The sequence below is a fragment of the Globicephala melas genome, chromosome 10, assembly GCF_963455315.2.
Source record: "Globicephala melas chromosome 10, mGloMel1.2, whole genome shotgun sequence".
In the NCBI taxonomy this organism is placed as follows: Eukaryota; Metazoa; Chordata; class Mammalia; order Artiodactyla; family Delphinidae; genus Globicephala; species Globicephala melas.
Genome location: NC_083323.1, coordinates 69,269,017 through 69,293,299, shown reverse-complemented (window position 1 = coordinate 69,293,299; position 24,283 = coordinate 69,269,017). Strand labels below are relative to the sequence as shown.

The following is a 24,283-nucleotide window of genomic DNA, read 5'->3' as shown; positions in this document are numbered from 1 at the left end:
CCATATATTCCAGGTGTACATGTATGTGTAGGGGTTTTGTTTGTTTGTTTGTTTTTACATTTATACAGTTTACATTGCTTGACCCATAAATAACACTTGTAAGATTAATAGGGCCATAGTTTTAAAGAGTATTTACATAGCCCCACCATGCATACAGAGCCTTTTTAATATTGAAAAAAAAAAAAGGGAACTTTCCATCACTAGGCAATATAAATTTGACCATCTAAACTTACAAACCCTGACTAAAATACAAGCAATCATTTCATCCATAAATGCTGTTTCTGGTTCCCTAACAAATCTAGCACTGCAGTGTAACAAACATCTTACATTTCAGGGATATAAAAATATCAGCTTTAAAATCTGAACTGTACAGTATATACATTAATATTTGCACCGTTAAATTAGGAATACACTTAAGTCTATGAAATACTACATTATAAATAGCAATGTTCTTTTTGATCTCTAGCTGGAGCTAATACAATATAATGTTTACCTGGCTAATGAGAGTTGGAAGGGGACGACGTGGCCTCGCATGATGGGACGCACAGTGTTGGCTGGGTCACATGACTACGTGCATGCCACACAACAGGACAGACTGTCAGGACCTGGGCCAACCTGGCGCAGATAAAGGACAAACACTAGTGCTTTACAAAGGTGGCTCAAGTTCTCCATTGTCTAAAATCGACACCCCCATCCAGTCACCTCTCAACAGGTTCTTGAGGCTCTCTTGAGGGTTGGAGATCAAAGCAGCTGTATCAAACTGTGATGCACCCAACAGGCACGAGAGGTCACGTCCACCTGGCACCATCCAAGGAGGGTAAATGGAGAAATCACACCTTCCAAAGGTTAATCTGACACTGTAAACAGCAGTCGGGGTCTCATTTACATGGGCAAAGCACTTGAATCTATTTTAGCAACTTTCCTATGGAAGAAAAAAGATTCGATGTAAGATGGTTAATGGCTAAGCTTAACCATCTCCACAGCTACTCGGTTAAGAAATGATACAGTTTTTGCCCTTGTGTCCCTTTTTCTTCTTGGATTTAGTTGTCCTCTGGCCAAACTGAGGAGTGGGGAGTGCGGAAGTTGGACTAGAAAGGTCGTCTGTATAGTATGCATATCTCTGCGGCCGGGGCTGAGGAATTGGTTGTCCAAGAAAGTATCCTTCTTCTTCTGAGTCGGAGGAGGAAGAGGTGGTGGAGGAGCACCAAGAGCCGTCGTCCTCCCCGTGGAGCCCCAGGAATCGAGGGCCCCCCGGGCTCCGCAGGAGGTAGCTGGAAGCGGCACGGGCGTACTGCCCATAGAGCTCAGCGTTCCGCACGTAGGCCTGGATCTCCCGCGCGCTCTTACTCTGGATAAACTTCTCATAGTTATCAGGGGCGTAAAGCCGCAGCCTGTCCTTGGGAGAGTATTTTCGTTCTGTAACAAGGTTCAGAGCATTGTCCGAGCGGGACTTCCTACTTCTTCTGCGGCGATGGTGATGAGACCGGGGTCCCCTTTCTTCAAAATGGTACACCCGTCTCCGAGTTCTCTCGCTCATCGGTGGCTGCCGGATTTCGATGTTCTCATAGCTTCCGTTGTCAATGACATCATCCGAAAACTTGACCTGCTGTGGCCTGGACTGAGACTTGGACCTTCGGAGCACTGGCAGGTGGACTGGTTTCTCCTCAGGCAGGATTTTTTCTGGACACAACTCTGAACTGAGACTCTTCAAGGACTCTGTGCTCCTGTGCAGCATGGAAGAGTTCAAAGTCCCCATATTGCTCATTTTCTCACAATCTTCTGCCTCTATTTCCTCGAAGTTTTGCAGAGAATACAACGATGGCCTTGGCTTGCTTTCTCCATCCACTGAAGCCCCTAAAAGAAAAGCCAAGACAAGATGTGATTCTCAGTAATCCTGACACTCTGACCGTTCTTACCAACAAGCTTCTGAAAGGAAGCATTTCAAAGTGAAGTCTCTCAAACCTCAGTATCTGATTAATGATCACTAGGCAAAACCAACATACTATAATATACACTTAATTGACAAGAGGTATGAATTTTGTTATTGAAACAAAGGGCCCAGCATCTCCTACGAGCCCAGCCGTTTTGGAGCCAAACGTGAGTTACAGCCCATGGGATGAGCACCAACTTGAAAAGCTCTTCGTTAAGAGTCCTGTCGTTAGCTTATTGGTACGACACATAGAAGCTTCTGTCTCTCAACCCATTAAAGTCAGATTGCTTCATCTGAACGTCTCTGAACGCAGTCCTTCCCTTTGCTGTCACACGACTAACATTATGGTCCTCTTCCTATAGCCAGACTAGTCTTATACCTGGTTGTGCAGCGCAAGGGCCACGTCCAGCCCACAGCCTATTTGTGGATAGAGTTTCACTGGGACACAGCTACACCTAGTTGCTCCCATGCTATCTATGGTTTCTTCCACAATGACAGAGTTAAGTAGTTGCAACAAAGACTGTAAGGCCCCAAAAGTACTCTCTAGCCCTTGACGGAAGAAGTCTGCCAAACCCCTGACCTAGACCTTCATCCAGTCTTCTGCCCCTTCAACCCATAAACTAATAATGCCACTTCCCTATTAATCTCATTTTAAAACTTTTCTCAAAACCAATATTGCACTCCTTGTTATAACAGGGCTCAGGCAAGTTAAGAGAAATGGATGTAACCCAGAAAGCTGCAAGGAACAACAGGAAGTGGTGTGAACTGTTGTCAAATGGAGGCTACACAGCTTCCTACTTTCTAAAGAAAGCCTGTTTTTCAGCCCATCATTGTCAAGAAACGTCAGCACCAGCACGACGTATACCAAATGTTGTCTATTTTTGATATTAACTGTTAAAACACCTGTCATAGGGCCTAGCAAACAGGAGGTGCTTAATATTTAGTCTTGCCCACCATTCCTCAGGTCCCCTTTATTGTAGGCCTTAACATTGACAAGCCTGACCAAAGCCAGGGGAGTAGCTGTCTTATCCCTCCTTGCCCGGTACCTGGCACAGGGTCCCTCCTGGCGGCGGGCAGCTCCTCAAGCCTTTCCTGCCTATGTTACAATGTAACATAACCTTTATGAAAGGACTGAATGTCGTTCCTTGGACTGTAAAACTAGCCAAGTGACAGCAGTATTTCTGTATCCAAAAACTTACTGCAAATGTAAGATTCAGGAGGGCTGGGTTCCAGGTTCAATCTTGTCTTTAAACACGTATGTAAAGTTGGCATTTAGCCTCTCGGCACCACTTGCGGTATCTTTTAGTTCCCCGACCAGGGATTGAACCCTGGCAGTGAAAGCACCAAGTCCTAACCACTGGACCACCGGGGAATTCCCTAGCCTCTTGGAAATTCAAGTTTCGTCATTTGTAAAATGCAATAATATCCACTCTATCAGGTCATTTTAAGGACGAAACATAGATAACTGACATGAATGTGTTTTGAAAATTATTTTGTGAAATTATTTTATAATCTGGGTAAAAAAAAACTTAGCTCTTTTTGAGCTGTCTGTCACCACAGGGCAATTTAGGAAAATACAAAAAATGTTCTGTGCTTATAGAGTACACATGTTGATGTTAATATCTTGAAATTCACAGCATGATCCAAAGAGTCCAATATCTTTCTTCAGATACAGATGCAGACTCCATGATCCCAATAAATTCATTTCTCCTCTTCAAAGCAGGGATAATAAGACCTATCCCCAAAGACTGTACTGAAAATATATTTTATATGTATGCACACATGTATACACGTGTTTGTTTTGCTACAGGGTTTTTGGCATTTAACTGAAACTCCTTCCTCTCCTTGGTCTACAGTTGTAAATAACATAGCCCCCGCTGGTGCTGACCTGTAATTTGTGGAATGAACTTTTTAGGGGCTCCTTTTTCAAATACCCCATAACCCCTAGATTATGTACCTGTGATATTAGACAAAGCCAAGGAATCCATAGAATCCCGAACGCTCTGCTCTGGTTTCAAGTCTGACAAACACTCCAGGGAATCTTCATACCACTGTGTTTGATCATGATTATATCCCGAAGCCCCATGGTCCAGATCCAATTCCTGGAGCCTTCGACTGCTCGCAGGGCCCGGGTGGCTGCCATAAGCAGAATCGCCCAGTCCATCTTGTGACTGTGCCCAATACATATCAGATTGGTATTTTTTACTTGCAAGGCTCTGGTTATTTTGCTTTAACTCGGTCTTATTTTTAACCATGTTATCAGATATCCAGTGCTCACTGGCTCGAATGTCCATCTCATTGGGCTGCTGCTGAAAGAGGCTTTTATCACCAAACTTGAGGAGCAGCTGCGTCATATAATCTTCATGCTCAGCCCATTCTTCAGGGTCTTCTGGGGTTTCGTGCTCTACTCTGCCTTTCCAAAATTCTTCATTGACGAAACTTGCTCCTTGCCTGGAAAGACTCAGATCATCCAGTTTCCGAGAAAGGGTGTCGTCGGCATTGCCTGAAAGGCCAGGGAACTTGTAGTTCAGAGCAGGGGACAAGAGGAGAGACTGTCGACACTGATCCGCTGACCGGCTGCTTTTGCCCATCCGGACACTTCTTCTGGAGTCTCTGGATCGAGCCGACTGGAACGCAGAGTCCGAAGAATCCGAGGCATGGACGTCTTCACCGAGGCTGCATGTCTTTGAGCAATAAATCTGACCTTGTTTGGGAAGGAAGGGGCATCCCAACAGAGAGGTTTTGCACTGGGCGCAGGAAAAGCAGGCCTCTGTAGCGTGCCAGTGCCGCCCGTCGTAGGTCATCTGCGCATGGTCCACACCTGTTTCAAAAAAGGATCCAGTAACAGGTCACAGTTCCATCTTGAAACAAAGGCAGAAGAAACAGAAAAGACAGACTGTGGGCATGAGGGAACGCTTGGGGGTGATGGGACTGTTCCAGATCTTGACAAGGCTGTGAGTTACACAGGGGCAATTAATTCCCATTATTTGCAGATTCCATATTTACAAACTTGCCTACGCGCTAAATATTTTGTAGTTCAAAAATCAATACTCAAAAAAAAAAAATCAATACTCACAGAGCTTTCAAGGTCATTTGTGGACATGTGCAAGGTGGCAAAAAATTTTGAGTCAAGTGATGCGTGTGTGTGTGTGTGTGTGTGTGTGTGTGTGTGTTCCAGCTGGGGTCAAAGGGCACTACTGCACTCACACCTGCGGCCGATTTAGGGGCATTTTTTCGCATTTTTTGTGCTTTCTGTGGGTGGTTTTGCTGTTTAAAATGGCCCAAGCATAGAGCTGAAATGCTGTCTAGTGTTCCTAGGCGCAAGGAGGCCTTGGAGAAGCAATCCATGTGTTAGAGAAGCTTTGTTCAGGCAGGAGTTACAGTGCTGTTGGCTGTGAGTTCAATGTTAATGAATCAACAACATGTATTAAATAAGGTATCTTTAAACCTAAACATACACAAAACAAGATTATATATTGATTGGTTGATGACAATGTTGCGACCAGAGGCTCACAGGAACCTAACCCACTGTATCCCTAGGACCAGTGGCTCAGTGTGGGGTAATTCAGTGTCCACGGCAACTCTACAGAACACGACTAGCAGAAGTAATGAGAATCCAGTGTACACCCATTTATCAGAACTCATCAAGCTGAAACATTTAAAACCTATACATTTCACGGTATGTAAACTATCCCTCAATTAAAAAAACAAAAAAAAAAGGAAAGAAAGAAAAAAGAGTGTGGGTAATCAGAGACAGACTGATGGATAAGTGACAGAGCCAACCGGCTGGGCCACGGACGCACCAATATGCTCGCCGCAGGTCTCACAGTACTCGGCGTACAGGGACTCGAAGCAGCCGCAGCAGAACGGGCGGCCGTCCTTCATGATGTACCTCTGTCCCCCCAGGACCGTCTCGCACTCGAGGCAGCAGAAGTGTTTCATGTGCCAATGGCGACCCTCTGCTTCTGTGCACTCATCAGCAAAAATTATCTTCAGAGGAATATGAGGCCATAGGATGAAAAAAAATCATTGTGAGCGATTTTAAAGGTCAAGTAACTGCACTGGATCTTAAAGCCGCTTAGACAGTGTACTTTGTTTCTTACAGCCTTAAGCTTAACTGACTAACTTGATTTAGCTATAAAACAAGAACAGAAAGTGAAAACATTGAAAAAGAGAAACTAAGTGCATGCTTATGCTTTAAAAAACAAAACAGAATTCTACATTGGATATCATTCACTTGGTCCTATTTCTGCTCCGCAATCACACTTTGTTGGCATAATCTGGCAAAGAATACATTAACATTGAAATAATTTAGCGGTCTGTGCATCTTTTAATAAAGAAAACTCATTAAAGTGGCTGTGGAGTCAACATAGTTAGTTAGCGCTCTCTGAATGCTGGATTATGTGAACACCACTTGTGTAGATAACACTTCGCTTGACGGTGCCGTCTCCAGATTAAGGACTTTTAATTTTTTTACATTTTTGGTTTCAAAAAATTTTCAAATAGCACATCATTGAAAAAACTTAAACATATAAAAGTAAAAACTGAAAGTTTACTGTCACTGATTGAAGTAGACTAGGGAGATAATAATGAATAAATGCAATGAGGTTCTCTGGATGGGGTCTTAGAATAAAAAAGAGACATCAGTAGGAAAACTGAGGAAATCTAAATAAAATCTATGGTTTAGTTAATGGTATTACACCAGTGTTAACTTCTTAGTTTTGATGCATATACCATGGTTATGTGAGACGTTTTAACAATAGGGGAAGCTGGGAGAAGGGTACACAGGGACTCTCTGTATCTTTGCAACTCTTCTATAAATCTAAAATTACTTAAAAATGAAGAGCTTAAGGAAAAAAATTTCATTTCACACCACCAGCCCGCCCCTGAGTTAACATGCTCACCACTGTTAACTTAGTGTATGTCTTTACATACCATTTCTGAGTGTTTGCAAATATGTATACAATCTTGTTCTTCCCCCCTTTAACAGAAGTAAGATCAATTGCTGCATACTCTTCTTGCAACTTGCTTTTTTCTCACAGTCCATCAAGGACATGCTACTTATCAATACACAAAGACACCTGCTGCTTTCTCTTTATTAGCTGCATATTATTCCATTGTACCAACTTGAAGGGTTATCTTAAAAACGTACACACAGAGCTCAAGCAGGAGAGATCTGTATTTTGCTTAGGTGTGAACAGTGGAACATTGGCTTACTAGAAGCTTATTTTTTTCCAGTGTTAAGGGATGAACTTTTTTACCTCGTCACATGCTGAACACCGGGGTTTGAGCAGCTCAGCATGGTGCCGGCCACAGTGAATTTTTCCATCCTGATAAAAATAGATGAGGTCGACCAGCAGCTCGTTGCACGTGCAGCAGACAAAACAGGATGGGTGCCAGCATACTCCAGGGCCCGCTCGAGAGGCAAACACTGCAATTTCACCTCCATTTATTTTCAACCCACACTAAAAACAAAAGGATTTAGATCTTAAATGACCCCTTTTTAATGACTGGATTCTCAGCCTTTTCCACTTTATGCTAAATCCCAAGTTTGTCAGCGAAACTTTAATTTTTGTCCCCTCCTATTTTTTTTTTTTTTTTTTTTTGCAGTACGCGGGCCTCTCACTGCTGTGGCCTTTCCCGTTGCGGAGCACAGGCTCCGGACGCGCAGGCTCAGCGGCCATGGCTCACGGGTCCAGCCTCCCCGCAGCACGTGGGATCTTCCAGGACCGGGGCACGAGTCCGCGTCCCCTGCATCAGCAGGCGGACTCTCAACCACTGCGCCACCAGGGAAGCCCCCCCTCCTGCTGTTTAATGTTGGATTGTTCGTGATTCTCCACTGGAATGAACATGCCTCAGATTTACTACCACACTGGACTGCTCCTCGGACATGCGCAGTGGTTTTCTGGAGGCGTCCTCCTGTTGGATATACTCCTACTCTGAGGACAGCCAGTAAGGAGGCCCCGAATGTCTTCATTACACCCCTGCGTTCTTGAGCACTAGGTGCACCCCAGCACCGCACTCCAAGCCAAGACCCCACGTAAGGCCGTATTTCTCCCGATGCTTACATGCCTCCCCCATAATACACAGCAGTGTAGCCAGTTACCAACACGAATCCCCACGTAGTAAGAAGCTACGCTGCCTTTCCTTCTCTCAGTTTTTGGAGGCTTTTAGGGCCCACGCCTGTGCTGGCGCTGCCACCTACCCCCCGAGCTGATCCACGCACATCACTACTCATCCTAGAACCGGCTACCTGCTCGCACACAGCGTGCATCACTGCTCTGGACAGAAGTTTAATCGTCCCTCTTCCGAGTGCTTCTTTCTTCCGCTGAGCACTGAACACTTGCAACTCTTTTTTCTCCTCTTCACTCAAAGTCTGGCAATACCGCACCTTCACAGAAAGAAACAGAAGCACCACTCTGAAGCAAACAGCGTCCGTCACCAATTCTTTATTTCCAGAATCAAGTTTCAGGAAATAAAACAGCAAGTTGAGCTGGCCTGCCCCCGTGAATCGCCAGTTTAAAAATGACCCCATACGTTTAAAATGACCCCAAATCTTGCAGCCTCTCTAGCAAAAGGGAAATGCAATTTGAAGGAATAGTCCTTTTTTTTTTCTAAAGATGAAAAGTTTAATTTAAACTCTTAACAGCAGAGTCACTAAAAAAACATAAGACATGAACCTCTCTACAAAAGGTTTAAACTTGCTAATTGCCACCTTCATTCTACATTCTACAGGCACTCAAGTCCACTGCAGGCCTGAGCCACCATAAAGCACTGACTCTGGGTGAAGGGGTAGGGAGATCGCAGGAATTTGTAGGCTCCTGATAACTGGTGGGTGGCTGCAAACACTGTAAAAACCAACTTGTGTTAAGTTTATTGCACTGACACCCTTTTCTCTCCTAAAGAATGGAAAGCTGTATTCTCTGGCCCAATTTTAACTGAAGAAGGACAAAAGGGCCCTAGCCAGGGAGGAGCTGGGGTTTATGGGAGGCACCACGATGCTCAGGGTGGATTTTTTTTTTTTTTTTCCTAATTAGCCTTCTTCCTGTTATTTTACCTCATTATCATGTGGTGGCAACTGGTACAAAAGCTGTTTAATTCGGTGTTTCTCTCCAGGGCTGTTAACATAAGGAACCTTTTCCTCTGGTAAGCAAGCAAAATAGAGCTGGATCTGAGAGAGAGAGAAGAGGACGTCAGCACACAGGAAGCGGACACTTCAGCTCATTCCATCTTCGAGTTACCCTGCCCTTTAGGTACTGGCTCTGGCCTCGGACAGGATTTGGCTACTGGTAGCTAATGAGAAGAGCAGCTGAGCCAACTCAGCAGAACTGCAAACCCTCAGATAGCTAGCATCCAGCTGCTAAATTGCTCTTCAGGAATGCAATTCATAGTGACAATTAGGGGCACCATAAATTATGGACCATAAGACATGCACATTTAATGCTAGGGTCAGCCGAGAGAGTCCTAAATGAATGCTGGAAATGACCACACAGGGCTGTGTGACACTGTCCACAATCCAGCCACGACACAACACATTGGATTTGCTCTCTGAATTTTACACGTTGCAAAGACAAAAGCTGTTTTGTTAAACTCTGTAAACTCTCCCTTATCAGGTTCTCTCAAGGTTCAGCTTTCTTTGCTTGCATGGGTGCTATTTTCTAAATATCTGGAGTCAGTTTCCCCAAGGAAACGGGAAGGGAGCTGTATTAACCTGTACTTAGTTCACTTGGAAAGAACTCAGTTTTTGTTTGAGATTTTTTTTTTCTTTCTGTTGTATCTAAAGGAAATCCTTAATGAGTACTGCGAAGGATACTGCAGTGCTGAGGAAAGATGAAAAGGATTGAAGGAAAAAAAAATATGAGATTAGGCAATTTGGGGCCTGTCTGCTTCAATATCTTAGTGTCTCACAAAACCTACTCACCCTAAGCTGCAAGAAGGGTTCTCATTTAAGAAGCAGTTTATCAAAACATTGCTTTCCTACCTGGAGGACCAGCTCGCCACCCTCTTCCACTGTATCAGCCGCAGGAGCTGGTATGGTTGTAAACACTTACTGAATACTAGCTACCTGTGTGCCAGGTATTGTTCTAGACCCTGGATGAATTGGAGCTCCCATCAAACTGGGAAACACAACCATAACTCAGAAGCAATCATACGCCTAGTTGGCTCTTTTAATTTCAAACTATCTTGGCCCTTATGTCTAACACCAGCAATTTTTAATAAGTTCATCATTATAAGGATATTGGGAAGATAAAAATAGGTACACAGAATGTTCTCATCTTCCTTAAAATAACAATACAACAAAGCACAAAATGCGCTCTTTAATTTTTTTTCCAATTTACACCATGTGGTGACAGAATCTTTCACGTGCAAGGTTATCAAAGGTCAAATCCTACGCAATAACACTTCAGATGGTCTCTCACAGCTCTGTATCTCCTCTCTTCCAAAGCAAAGGCACTGCTGAGAACTGACTTGGAAACTTTCCTCTTTCCTTTGATTACCTTTTTGTTGTTACTGAAGTTTTTTAAAAAGTTAAACTCCTCCCACTCTCTCCAAAGGGACACCCCAGTCAGAAATCCACATGACAAATGCATAGGCAGTACTCTGGTCTTCACTCAGTAGGGCAAAAATAGCATCCTTATAGGGCTTCTGGATCCAAGAGTACAAAAGGGATTGAAAACGTCCATGGAGAAACTGTGACCTTAAAAGCAAACATTTAAAACCATCCAAAGAGTGAGGCCCAAGGACACAGCATGTCACTGTGTGGGGAAAAAAAAAAAAAACAACCCTTGAAGACCTTAAATCACATTGAAAAATAGAAAAGCAGAGGACTCGGTTCCTACCTGCTCGGGTCTGAGGCCTGGGGGGACCCAGGCGTACTCCTCCAGCGCGCAGCCCGAGTCGTCATCGGACGTGGAGCTCCGCTGGCACCCGAAGGCGAGTTTGCTCATTTTGGGCTCCATCTCCAAAGGCATCATAACAAAGTCAAACAGCCAGCTTCTCAGTCACAGGACATCAGACAGTGGCTGCTGTGGACAATATAAGACAAACCGAAGAGATGAACCCGAAGGCGTTGCTCTCACCCTCCAAGAGCTTTTACTGAATTCCCGCGTACGCACAGCGGGGCCCAGAGAAAGGGACCAAGACGCCAGCGTCACCGTCCCCAGGCCCCCGGAACTTAGAATCTAGGGCCGCGTGATTCGGAAAGAGGCCCTTTACCAGCTCAGCATTTCAGAAAATGCCACCCAAACTAGTTTACTTCCAGATGCCTTGAAAAGGTGCTTCTCTACACACTGTTCATTAGAAAGGTTCTCATGAAAACTGCTTTGCTGACTGCCCACAAATGAAATCCTGCGAAGCCTCGGGGGTTGTAGGAAGAAGCTGGGTTTGCGCCCCCTGCCTTGCCCACTACTGTGTGCCGTGAAAAGATGGCTCCAGTCACCCCACTTGGTTCCCTGCATTTCCTCATCCATCTTCCCAGCGGAGCACGGCTGCCTGCACAGATTGGGTCGGCTGGGCCACACTGCTTAGGTTTCAGGTTTCCAATAAAGTTGGAGAGGCACTGAACTTCGTTTACTCATGGAGTAGAAATAGCACTGTTAAATCCTTTCACAGCACATTAAATCCGCAAGCCTTTACTATCCATGGGCTAAAGTCAGCCAGACGTTCAGTAATGAGTTCCTTCATAAGACAGTAATTGAATCCAAGCACCAGGTTAAAATAAAATCCAGCGTGGTGACAACTCGTGTTTAGCGGTGTTACTAGAAGGCTTCCATTGAAAAGCTCTGCAGTACCTACTGTCCTGCATGCTCTCAGCCTGCTGCGGGGCCCAGATTCTTAAACACTGCGCCACCAGGGTAAGTCCGGCTCTGAAAGTCTCCTCAGATGAAGGCCTATAAAGGTGTCAAGACAACAGTCCCTGACCTACAGCCCAGGAACTTTGTTATCACCATGTGTGTTCCTTCTAAGTTTCTTCCAATTCTGAAAAATCATCCCCTATCCCCAGGCACTAAGAAGAAAAAAAAGATACAAGACTTTCAGGATCAGATGCAGCTTTTTATACCTGCCCCTTTCCCTCCACCAAAAAAAGGAAAGAAATATACAGATAATTAGCCCAACCCCATTTTAAAGCAAACAAGGCTCGGGGAAGTTAAGTGACTTGCCTAAGGTCTCACAACTGAAAACCAGAGTCTAGTCACACTGCGTGTCTGACACATCAGACTTCCAAAAACTCTTCTGCCTTAAAAAAATTCTCTCATTTGCTGCAACAAGTAGGAAAGACAGTGGAACGTAAACATTGTCAGCCTGACACTCAGTCATTTGTCAGTGACTCTCACAGTGCAACACTAGATACTTGTTGTTAGAACATGGTACCTATTAAAGCCTGTGAGTATGAAAACTGACGATTTTTCTCTGATGAATCAAAGGACACTAAAAAATTAAAATTGTAACAGTTCACAAATGCGAGGCCAAACATCCAATGGCTACAATCTTTTATTAGGGAGGACCAATGCCCAACAGTAGATATTATTCCAACTAATAAATGTAACTTTCATTCACCCCAAACAAGAAGTAAAGTGACCTCATTTCCTGCCCCACCACTGGGAGGGACTGACCTTTTACACAAGACATAAGTTCACACCGGTGCACTTCATTCACGTCTGAGGAAAGGCTTTCTAAACATTGGCACATTCCTTGTACTCCTCAGTAAAAAAGGACGTGTTAATGAAAGTCAGAACATTTCTTGGATCTAGTCTTTCCCTTTTGTTTTGGAAAAAAACCACTCCCCCCAATGGAAGGAAGAGAACTAGAGGTTAAGAATTTAATCAGTAGCTCAAAATCCCACACCAGGAGAATGGGTGCCTTCAATGCAAATGAACCTGAATCATGAAATACGCACATCTTCCCTTTGCCAAATCTGGCCGAGGAAGGAAATGTGAAGGTACCTGCTCTGCACAGACTTAATAAGATCATAAATATTAACTAGAACCTAAATCTTAAATGTCACTATATTTTAAAACAAGAGAAAACACCACAAATTAAGACAAACTGCAAATTTTCCAGGCTAGAACAAAGATGCAGATTGCCAAAGAGCTGAATTAGTTTGACAGCTATATTGCCTGGTTAGCCTTCTGTGGAAACTGCACAGAAAATGACTACCCTCATCAAGGGAAATAACTTAGCACTCAGTGCCATGGTCCTGTTCTCCCAATCACCTGGACGTGCCGGCCGCGTCTCCAGCCTGCAGCTCCCACAGCCATCCCAGCCTCGGTTCAAACTGAACTGTCACTCACCACTCATCAGCGAAGCGACGAACTTCGTGATGAACTGAAGGAACATGAGTGACACAGGCGCAGCTTTCAGTGTCCTTTGTTGACACTCTGACAGCTACCTCTCACCTCCGTGCCTAGCCTGGCATGATCAGTGCTGTGACATCTGATCACCACGTCAAGCAACCCCACGAGGGCGTATCTTGCTTAAAACCGAGGAGGAAACCGAGCCTCAGAGAGATCCTCCACGGGTCAGCTGTCCAAGGGCAGTGGCCTTAGAACTGGGCTCATTGGGTGACCTTAAACCCCTGCAGCCCTGCACTGCCCCCTGGGTGGAACCTTTTCTTTGGTGAAGTAGTCACGCTGCTGCACTGCAGACATGCACAATGACACAGCCGGACAGGGTGGGGGGGGGGCAGTCCACTTCACCCAGAGGGGGCATTTTAAGGAGGACATACAGTCAAAAAGGATTATAAAAATTCAATGGCCTCATGAGCTGTTGCTTCAGCATTCTTAAATTTGGAGAAAGCCTCTCGTTTTCCTTTATATCAGAGGATAATTACTTAAAATGACAAAACATTACATTTACTAACAAGTTCTAAGAGCTGGCCAAAAAATAAACATTAAAAATATATATATAGGGCCTTCCGTGGTGGTCCAGTGGACAAGGCTCTGTGCTCCCAATGCAGGGGCCCAGGTTCGATCCCTGGTCCGGGAACTAGATCCCACATGCAAGCCGCAACTAAGAGTTCGCATGCCACCACCAAGACCCAGCACAACCAAAGAAAGAAAGAAAGAAAGATTAAAAAATAGTAAGTTACTTCGCGTGACCCCCACGTGCCAGGCAGTGGTATACATGCTGCATTACCTGCATTATGCTGCAGGTATTTTTTCTCTACCTGCATTATGCTGCAGGTATTTTTTCTCTACCTGCATTATGCTGCAGGTATTTTTTCTCTACCTGCATTATGCTGCAGGTATTTTTTCTCTACCTGATAGCATAACAACCTGAAGTTGGATTTTTCTTTTAGAAATTACCCGTCTTGTCAGCAGGTCCAGAAAGCATACTGTTAAGTATCTCGCCATCTCAGACTTCGTCATATGGAAGCAGCATGGTTCTTGCACATGCAAGAATGTATAAAATAACTGACAAAAATGTGATCTCACAAATATACCTTATGTAGACATTTACATTACTACATGGTATTTGCTTTGCGGCACGAGAGAAAGAGGGAAGCCTGGCCATTACTTGTGCTCTCTGGGTGATGACGAAGGGTCTTCCGAATGCCATCCACACGTGGTTGTGTTTGCTTTGCCAAAATACTACCTTTTAGGCCAAACATGAAACCACGCCTGAATTAGATCTAACAGGAAAATTCCGTTCATTCTCTTTCCAGGTGCTGTCTCTTAAGGTTGACCTGTGAAACAGGGCCCACAAATCAGGTTTGCAAGTAAGCTGAATGATAACGGAAACAGGACTATTCTGCTGCGGGCTTTGATATGGAGGGCAAGAGCTCTTCGAGATTTCTTTTTAGCAGAACCACACTTAACGTGGACAAGAGTGGCCCCGTCCTGTGACTCGGCCTTTAGTCATTTTGTATGTTATTCACTACTTTTGTACATTTTTATTTTGATGTAATTTCAAACTTCAGAGAAGTTGTAAGAAGAGTAAGGAACTCCTAGACAGCCTTTCACCCAGACTCACCAGCTGTTTGCATCTTCCTTCCTTTGCCATGTCACCCCCACCTCGTCCTCCTCAGCCTCACCAGCACACCCACACACTTCTGTGGGAACCATCTGGAAGTATTTTTCACATTCTCTTGCCTAACCCCAATTAAATTAAACATGTTCTCTTAAAAAAAAGTTTATTTAAAAACAAATAAAACTATGTGCGGGCTTCCCTGGTGGCGCAGTGGTTGAGAGTCCGCCTGCCGATGCAGGGGTCGCGGGTTCGTGCCCCGGTCCGGGAAGATCCCACATGCCGCGGAGCGGCTGGGCCCGTGAGCCCTGGCTGCTGAGCCTGCGCGTCCGGAGCCTGTGCTCCGCAACAGGAGAGGCCACAGCAGTGAGAGGCCCGCATACCGCAAAAAAAACCAAAAAACAAACAAACAAACAAAAAACAACAAAAAGACTATGTGCAAGGTACCGTGTTATATGTTAGAGATAAATAGAATAAAAAAGCCAAAACAGCTCAGGCCGCCAGTATTCCGTGCTTATTCTGAGGCAGGTTTATTGTCCCGGTCTTGAAATGCTGCCATAAACTGAATGAACTCAATCACAAGTGAATGACAATCATGCATTAACCAATTCTGTGTTAGGTTTGTTAAGGAAATGAACCAGTAGGGATTCCACCGCTCCAATGTCTTTATGATTCTGGATGTAAATAAGTCTGATAAGGCAGGGAAAAGAAGTGAAACGGTTTGAGTCTGACCATGAAGGAAATGTGTAGGGGAAGCAACATCTTTAAAGCTAAAACCACTGTCAAAGAGGCCTGAGGCTGGGTAAGGAGAGATGACATACTTTTTCCCAGAAACACGAGGATTCGGGGTTGCTCCCCAAAAGCCATGCAACGAAGTTGAAGAGTTCCATTTCCCCCCCTTGTCCTTTATTTCCCTTCTTCCTTCAAAATAGTTTTTAAAAAAAAAAGTTAAATAGCTACTTCTCACCATTTAAAAAGACTCAAGAGACAAACAGCCGGCAGATGTATGACTTCTCAATCATCATATACTTGTCAAGAGAACACCTGACCCAAGGGACAGAAGCAGTGCTGAGGGAAGGCAACCTGTTGCCCCGGGCATTCGGTAAGCTCAGCCCTGAAGTCCTCAGACCTTTGACAAGTCACCAAACATTGTGGGACCTGGTTCTTTAAAACAGCAACTATTTTCCTTCCAAAGATGGCCTAAGGATGTGAAAGTTTTAAAGAAGAAAATAATTATATGAATATAAAGAATTAGAGTTACCACTGACATGTCAATCGCCACTGTTACTTCCACTGATTACACACATCTTGAAGCTGACCAGAATAAGGACACTTTAGTAACAAAGACCGAATGTTGACAGGGGAGTTTCATCTTCTTTGTGAGTTCGGGACACTCTAGACTCCTGAAGGGCAAACAATTTTGATACACTATTGGTCACTACTAGCCCTCAGAGTGAGCTTCTAACCAGTCCCTACATAAAATCTCTGACACAGACATATACACACACACCCCATGTCTGCGGAGCATGGCAGGGTCTTTCCAGGTGTCTTTGGCAAAGCAAAAATTGGGAGCACCCAGTATATGACTGGCTGTGAGATGGCACTTGTTCCCCAAATTCACTCATTTAAGGAGGGGTTCCTTGTGAGATTTACTTTCCAGATTCATTTACTTCACTCACGCATTCATCCTTATATTTAAAGACCATTACTGAGTCATTCTGGGAAACATCAAAAATCAAGGAAACTGACATTTATTCCATTAAAAGCTAGAACTTAAAAAACAAAAAATGTACCCACTGTGATAGGAATGTTTCCAAATTCCATTTGGAATTTCCTTGCTTTCTCTAATGGTGGTATGTGTGTAAGTTACATGTGATTTAGCCTTTGGCTGATCGTTTGTTTTCATTTTGAGTAGAAAATGAATAATATAAAGAACACTGGCTTCAGGATTCCAGCAAATGGAGTTCTAAGTCAGCCATCCAGTTGGGAGGAGGTGAGGGCTCTCTCACAATGCTGAGGTGATGTCCAGAACTGCATGGCTTCAGACACGTGCCTTTAATTTGTTGCTTTCGGTATTCTATAAATTAGGCAAATAGAGTTTGAAAAGTTGTCCAAAAGTATACAGAATAATTATGCTGTGGACAAGGGCTTAAGCATTCCTCCCATAAGCACAGTAATCACTGGTTAAGGAAGATAACATACAGTATGTGAAGGTGTTATTCAAACTAAAAAACTGCCTTATTATTTTGCTATGCTGTTTTGGCCATTTGGAGATCATTTATTTTCTACTGGGCTGTATGCTGCATCCAGGATAGTTAAGGATTATTATTTTGATTGATCTTGACATATACATAAATGAGCCTTTACTATTTTCCTTAAAAAGCTTAACAGGTCAACACAGTATATGAAGGTCCAGAGGCAGTAAAGAGTTGACATTTTGCTGGAAGACACGTTCTTCCAAAGAAGCAACAATAGATGACCATGGTCATCTATGCACTGAGTAACATTTTCAAGAATTACACATCTCAAGCAGAAGACTTTGGGTTTAACCCTAATGAGAAAGAACAAAATGCATATGAGTAGGAGGGTGCCACTCCTGGTCTTAAAATTAAAAGAGAAAAGGAACCTGGAAGGGGCCTATTAGCCCACTGCCATCAAGAGAGCCTAAACATGGTGGCTTGGGAAGAGAAAGTAAAAGGAGCCGATAAGAAAGGGGGAAACTGGGTCAAACAGAGTTCTGAGTCCTAGGTGGCTGAAAGATGATGCACCAATATGGAAATACTATATAGGCGAGTCAGAAGGGGACTTAGGATTTGAGAGCATTGAGGAGAATGAGTTCAATCAGATTCAGATTGAGGTTATAACTGTACATCAGTTCTGGTATGGTTCCTATTATTCATCATTTTCTTGGACCAAGTTACCAAATCAAATTAAAATCATGCAAATAGAAAACAATAATTTTCAGCGCCTGCCATTGAATAATGAAGTCTAAGGTCATACCCCTAATTACAAATACTTTTCCCAATGAAATTCCACTGTAGTTCCTATGAGAAGACTACCATAGCATTATAGAATCCCTAGGAAAAAGTATTTCTTGTGTGAACACGCCCAGGGAAGTTAGAAGTCCTTTGATCACCAAAAACCAGAACAGATACTGATTTGTGAAGTCAGTTGGGCTAACATTCCCTAAGTGTCCCCTGCTGCTAAGTGCCATCCTGTGGGCCACAAGCTGCTTAACAACTTCTTTGTTAAACTGCTTGTTAACAAGGCCTTTGTACATAGAAGATGCAGATCACACACACCCATTCAAGAGCTACTCTAATTCAGCCGGGCTAAATATTCAGGTGAGTTAAATTTAGCTACAGACTAATTTGGTAGTACAGAACCTCCCAACACTTCCATCCTTTTCAACACACACACACACAATGTATGCATGTATGTATGTATGCATGTATGTGTGTGTGTATATATATATCCTAGTTTTATGATGTCCTTAGCTTAAAACTTTAAAAAAATCAGAGACCTGCAAAAGCCATAGGTCTTAAAACTATTACAATCAAGATTTGAATTCTAGTAAATGACACTAAACTGTAATCTCTTTAAAGTTTTCACACAAACAGCACTCAAGCCTACTGTCTGCTAAAGACAATAAAAAAGTCATGGCCAACAGAGGCCAACCCAATTTGACTTATACTGAAATGAAATGATAACTGTAAAATAAAAACAGAATGAAGGTATCCAAAGATATTGCTTACGGAAACATTCCTTGGCTAAAAGGACTTCATACCAGCAATTAGTGGCATTAGGCCATGTGCCCTTTGACCTTTTCTGTATTTTCCAGGTAAACCTCCATCCAACTTGTACATTTTCCGACAGCTGAGTGGCCCGTCAGGCACCATACCATTGCCAAGAAGCTATCCATTTTTCCAAGAGGAAATGTGGAACTCTGCAGGGTTTCAAAGCATTCTTATTTCATGCACAAATACATTCCACGACAGAAAGACAGCCTGCTTAAACAAAAGGAGGAAACATTATGACAAAGCATGGTCCCTTGCTAGAGCGGCGCTTTGGGGGTCAGGTTATTTGGCTGTAAACCGGTCTGTAAAGATAAAACCCGAAACGCTGGCTACGGTGTAAGACGGGCCACGCGAGGCACTGTTCTAATGAATTCACTATTTTCCATAATGGGGGGACGCAGATACTTTCTCAAAATCGTGTTCAAGTCTCCTATTGATTTTTTGAATTTCCATTTTCAACGGCGGCCCAAGGAAACGGCAGCCAGACTTGACTCCAATGTACACACAGACTCGGGTTTCACCCCGTCACCTGTTGGCTCTCGAACAACACCCTTCTTTGTGAAACTTACAGCCCTCATTTGAAACAAGTTTCCAGAGAAAACACTTCAAGAAAGTGTTTGAGAAGTCACGAGACTCGAGTTGTAAAAACAAATTCCACACATAGCCTGACTTAGCTGACACAGATTAACGTGAAAACCCGGGCTTTTTAAAAAGGCCGCGGGAGGGGAGTCGGAGGAAAGGATGCCACCGTCCTTCGGGAAAACCCTGCGGGCTAATTCGAGATGGGCCGCGGGTGATGGGCCGCCGGGCTCCGCCGGGCCCTCCGCGCCCGCCTCGGGAAGACGCTCGGAGCGGGAGCCCGCGCCCCCGCGCCCCGCAAACCCACCCTCTGCGCCGCGCTGGCTGCTCGGGCCGCTAGGGGGCGCCCGGGCCGCGGGTCCCACTCGGCCCCCGGCTCCTCCGCCTCCGCGGCCTCCCGCACCCAGAAGCCGAGCTCCAGACCCAGCGGCGAGGAGAGAAGCTCTCCTCGGCACCGGCGCGAGGCCCGCGAGGGCAGCCTCCCGACCCCCTCGCCACCTCCAGAGAGGGCCCCGCGCCGCCCTCGTCGCAGCGTCATCTCCCAGGGACCGCACTCGCCCCGCGGATCCCCGCGTCTATCCCCAGCTTCGGACGCGAAGCCCTCTCCGCAGTCTCAGCGTTCAGCCGCTGCCGCCCGGCTGCCATAGAGCCCCGGGACCCAGACGGCGGCTCCCCACCTGCGGCCGCTCGACCGAACGCGGCCTGCAGCCCCTCCGCGGAGCCCTCGGCGCGCACTCGCCTCCCCCCGCTCTGCGACCGGCCAAGGCTGGCGGCCAGGCGCGGGTGGCTCCCGGAGGAAAACAGGGCTGGGTGCTCTGCGGGTCACCCGCGCCCACCCATTTCCGGAGGAGACCCCAGCAGGGCGGGGACCGAGGGGCGGGGGCAGCAAGCGCGGGGGCCCCGTCGCGGCGCAATGCTGGCCCCACCCGGCGGGCGAGGGGTCGCCACCGCCCGCCGTGACGCGCTCACCGCCGGCCGGTCCTCCGCGAGCCCCCGTTCGGTGCAACGCGGAGATCCTCACCCGCGGCCGCCAGCTAACCTGCCGTGGGGGAACCGGCAAGAGGTGCCCCAGTTCCCCAGAGACCCTCTGTCCCCGACGGCGTCGCCGACTCTGCTTCCCCCGTATTTGAGTTGCCTACCCCAGGCCACAGCGTCCCCCACGCCCCAGCCCCGCGCCTCTACAAGATCCTTCACCGCGGAAAGAAAAAACCCGTCTCCCCTCTAACCCCGGGAGCCGGCCCTGGGCCGGCAATCTTCAGAAGTAACCAGAGCCCGCATTAAAGAAAAGTAACCATTTCGCTTCCTGCCGGTCCTACCCTCCTCGCAGCGCTGCGGGCCGGCAGCCCGGCTTGTGATCCACGCCCTGCTCCGCACCCGGCTCCAGTCCGCAGGAGGCGCCTGCCCGGCCTGATCTCGCTGCCACCCGCTTTCCAGGAACTGTCACTGCAAACCCTGCCCCTGGCAGGTCTCCACGAGGTCCCGCGCACACGCTACTCCTCGAAAAGTTACCCCCCCACTTGGCCAGCCTCGTAGCTCGAGCACCTACCTCGGTCAGCCCGCTCCGTTCCCGGGAGCCCTAGTGAGTGGAGCAGCTGACATGCAAATACCCCAGGACGCTTATGTAAACTTCCCCCTCCCGCAGGTGCACGCGCGGGCCACAAAACGCTGGGAGCATATGCAAGGCCACCTCTTAAAGAAATCATCTCCACTCTGCCCATAACAATGATGTCAGCAAATGGCACGTTTAACCAAGTTCTCACTTGGAAGGGGTCATTAACATATGAATTCTCCTCTTAGGACTTTCCTCGCATTTCGGAGAGATTCCTACTGCTTAGCGCAGGAGATTTTTTTTTTATCAGTAAATAACAGCAAAAGAAAAGGAACCAGGTCGCGGGATGCACTCAGTCAAGCACATGAATAAGAGTTTTTATAAATAGGTTAAGTGAGTATCATTATTCAAACACAAGAACTATGCTCATACTCAAGGCTAATCTTGTTTCTGAGCTACTTATAGGTACACTAAGAGAAAGCGAAGCTTGACATTAGTTGTCTACAGAAAACAAAGAGAAGCAAAAACAGGACCTCAAAGCAAGCCCAGAAAGAAACGATAGATTAATAACGCACAGCAGAGGACTGAGTCTTCAGAACTACAAATTTTAATTTCTACAATAGCCTCCTTATCACAAGGTGAAAAAATGCCAAAGGAAGGGAGAGAAAAACATGCAATATTTAAGAGCTCTATCAGTTTATAAAATGCACATAAATGAAAACAACTTAAAATGGTCACCAGTTCCTTGGGTATCCTATCTCTTTTTCAGGCTATATATATTTAAAAAAATCCTTAAACCATCAGGATTCCTTGGGAGTGATTTGCAACATATATGTTTCTACAGTATACAACTGAACAATAGCCCATTGTAACTGACTTAAAAATACACAAATAAGTTGCCATAAATAGAGCAGTCAAGTAAATAATTCTGTGGCCAATTTCTGTTATCTCCGCTGCAAGGCAAGGCAGCTGAGAAGCCGCTTTTTTTTTTAAACTTACTTTTTTAAAGTGGCAGAGACAAGAAAAAAAAAAAAAGGTTGCACCTCGGCTGGTAGACTAGCTTGGAAACACTGATTTAGACAACAGGATTTGTAATTTAAATAGACTCTCTGTTGGCAAATCTAGACTCCAGTTTTGAATACAGTTCCCAAACAGTTCTCATATAGAACTCCTCTAGCCTTCAGGTCCTGTGGGGATTTGTGAGAGGGTGGTGGTGGACCTCACAGGTGACCACTTTCCTCTGTGGGGCTGTGAAATTAACCATGAATACCTAGGCCAGATTTCCTTTTTCCTATTTCCTTCCCTTTGGGCTTTCTCAGGGAAGTCATCAACTGACAGCGTACAGTCCATTACTGATTTAAATCCAACCCTGAACTATCGTGTCATTATAATAAAGGGAGTATCAGCACACCAATGCTTCAAGCCTGGTGGATGGATCCTTTTTGAAAGCTTTTAACGGAGAACTACACATTAGCCAAGGCCCCAGAACCCTCCCAACTACAAGCCATAGCAACACTTAGGAGTATTAAATGTCAGCCATTGTAAGTATGCTTCCTCTCATGCAGTTACTTGTAAATACTGTTTGTTACATTTTCAACCAGTACTGTCAGCTTTATTGCCTATTTTAAGTGTTTTCAGTGATGAAGCAGTTTGGAGACAGTTAAGAGCTTCCCACTAAAGTTTCAATCTGAATGCAGCAGACCTTCGTCTGGTCTGAAAGGCACTGTTATTGTCAAGGGTGAACTTATTCAGGATGCGGAGCAAGACCCCCAACCAGCATCCTTTTGTTTCAGCCAGGAGGAATATTCACTGCTTGCAGATCACACTTGCTAGGAGGTTGAGAAAGGAAGCCCAGAAATTCACAGGACTCGGTTCCCTCTTGCGATCCTGGTCTCTGCTCTGCTCTCACTCAGAGAGGCCTTTTCCAACTACCCATCCCAAATATCACCCCCCCCTTTTATTTGTGCTATTGTCTTCACAGCACTTTGCTTGACATTATAGGTCTATTTGTTCATGTTTGCTTTCTTCTCCCCTAGAAGGTAGGGACTTTGGGGATTCGTCACTATATTCTCAGCACTGAGATTCATGGCTGGCACTTAGCAGACAAGTTCAGTAAACACGAGTTAAATGAAGGAATGATTTTTGGACATTCCTCTCAGGCCCTCACAGCCATACCATACCTGAACAAGGAATGTTTCTAACCTAAAAGCCAGACTGAACTCCAGTGTCCTAATGGAGGAGACTAAGATAGAAAGACAGAAAAATGCCAAGGGCAGAGAAATAAAGAAGGGAGCATTTTGGTTGTCAAATGCCAGTCACCTTTATTGGGTCTGGAAGAAAGAGGTAAACATACAAAATATAAAGCACACCTGGGCTCTATTCCTTGGTTCTCCTATGATTTGTATATAGAGACCTTGAGGTCTTTTCTGCTCCTTCTGTTTTTTCATTTGTAAAACAGACCTGCTTTCTAGCTTTAAGAGTAAGAGTTGCTCTTGGTCTCAGACATTTGGAAGGATTTGTAGCTAAAAGCCAGTCATCTAGGAAGAGTATATTTAAATGACTGGATGTCTAAGTTTCTGAATAGAAAAGAGAAATCAAGGGCTCTAAAATTCATCAAATGATATTTCACTCACTAAATTGAAGGGGCAGTCGGCATAAGTAATGTTAACTAGGGTGACAGTTTTAGTTTTCAGGACAGCAGTTGGGTAGTTCTGACTATATAGAGATAGGTAACTAAAAGAATCACAACACCTGTAGGATGCAATTTCTAATGAAAATAAAATAGCTTAAAAAATGAATCATAGAGGACTTCCCTGGCGGTCCAGCGGTTAAGACTCCGTGCTTCCCATGCAGGGGGCGCGGGTTCCATCCCTGGTCAGGGAACTCAGATCCCACATGCCGTTCGGTGCGGCCAAAAACAAAAAACAAATCACAGAATCAGGCAATGTTAGAGTTGACAACAACCTGTAGGACCCTACATCTTGTCCAGAAAAAGAAACCGAGATCCAGAAAAACAATCTTAATCATAATTCTTCATGTTTGTCACCAAATTTGTTACCACTAAAAGTTTACGAAAAATGTTTTACTTTCTTGTTAATTTTAAACATTTGTGTCGTATTTCCCATGGGGCGGTATATCCTGCTGGGTCACTGAACATATGCAAATTCTAGCATTAGCTAAATCCGTAGCAGCCCCAGGGAAGGGCCCAAAGGAAGATATCAGCTCTTCTCAGAGTTAACAGGCTGGATGGTGTTTTATAATAGGTTGCAGTTTCTCTAGGTCTCAAATTACTTTCTTTCCCCCTTTGATTACATTTAAAGCAACGTGATTAGAGAGCAATGGTTCTTTAACATTTTCTACACCCAATCCCTCTTCAGATTTACTACTCCAGTCCTCCCAGCCATCCGTCCCCTCCCCCAACTCCTACCTCCTTTGTGAGTGAGGAAAATCCTCCCTGCAAAG

General features: G+C 45.1%; 1 protein-coding gene across 10 annotated transcripts in view; it reads right to left on the bottom strand.

Moving 5' to 3' along the window:
• Positions 1–339: 339 nt before the first annotated feature.
• Positions 340–24,283, bottom strand: part of PRICKLE1 (prickle planar cell polarity protein 1) — a 107,182-nt gene continuing 83,238 nt past the window's right edge. For 5 of the 10 annotated variants that reach the window (XM_060306055.2, XM_060306051.2, XM_030835358.3 and 2 more), the window contains 7 exons: positions 10,771–10,956; positions 8,988–9,101; positions 8,184–8,321; positions 7,192–7,395; positions 5,734–5,920; positions 3,888–4,751; positions 340–1,854 (listed from right to left, as the gene is read on the bottom strand). In XM_060306055.2, the coding sequence (XP_060162038.1) occupies positions 992–1,854; positions 3,888–4,751; positions 5,734–5,920; positions 7,192–7,395; positions 8,184–8,321; positions 8,988–9,101; positions 10,771–10,905 (2,505 nt within the window). In that variant the 5' untranslated portion in view covers positions 10,906–10,956 and the 3' untranslated portion in view covers positions 340–991. Of the gene's footprint in view, positions 1,855–3,887; positions 4,752–5,733; positions 5,921–7,191; positions 7,396–8,183; positions 8,322–8,987; positions 9,102–10,770; positions 10,957–19,949; positions 19,969–20,588; positions 20,608–20,818; positions 20,888–24,283 lie in introns of those variants that run through there. The other 5 variants (XM_060306056.2, XM_060306058.2, XM_060306057.2 and 2 more) reach the window with 4 other exon arrangements.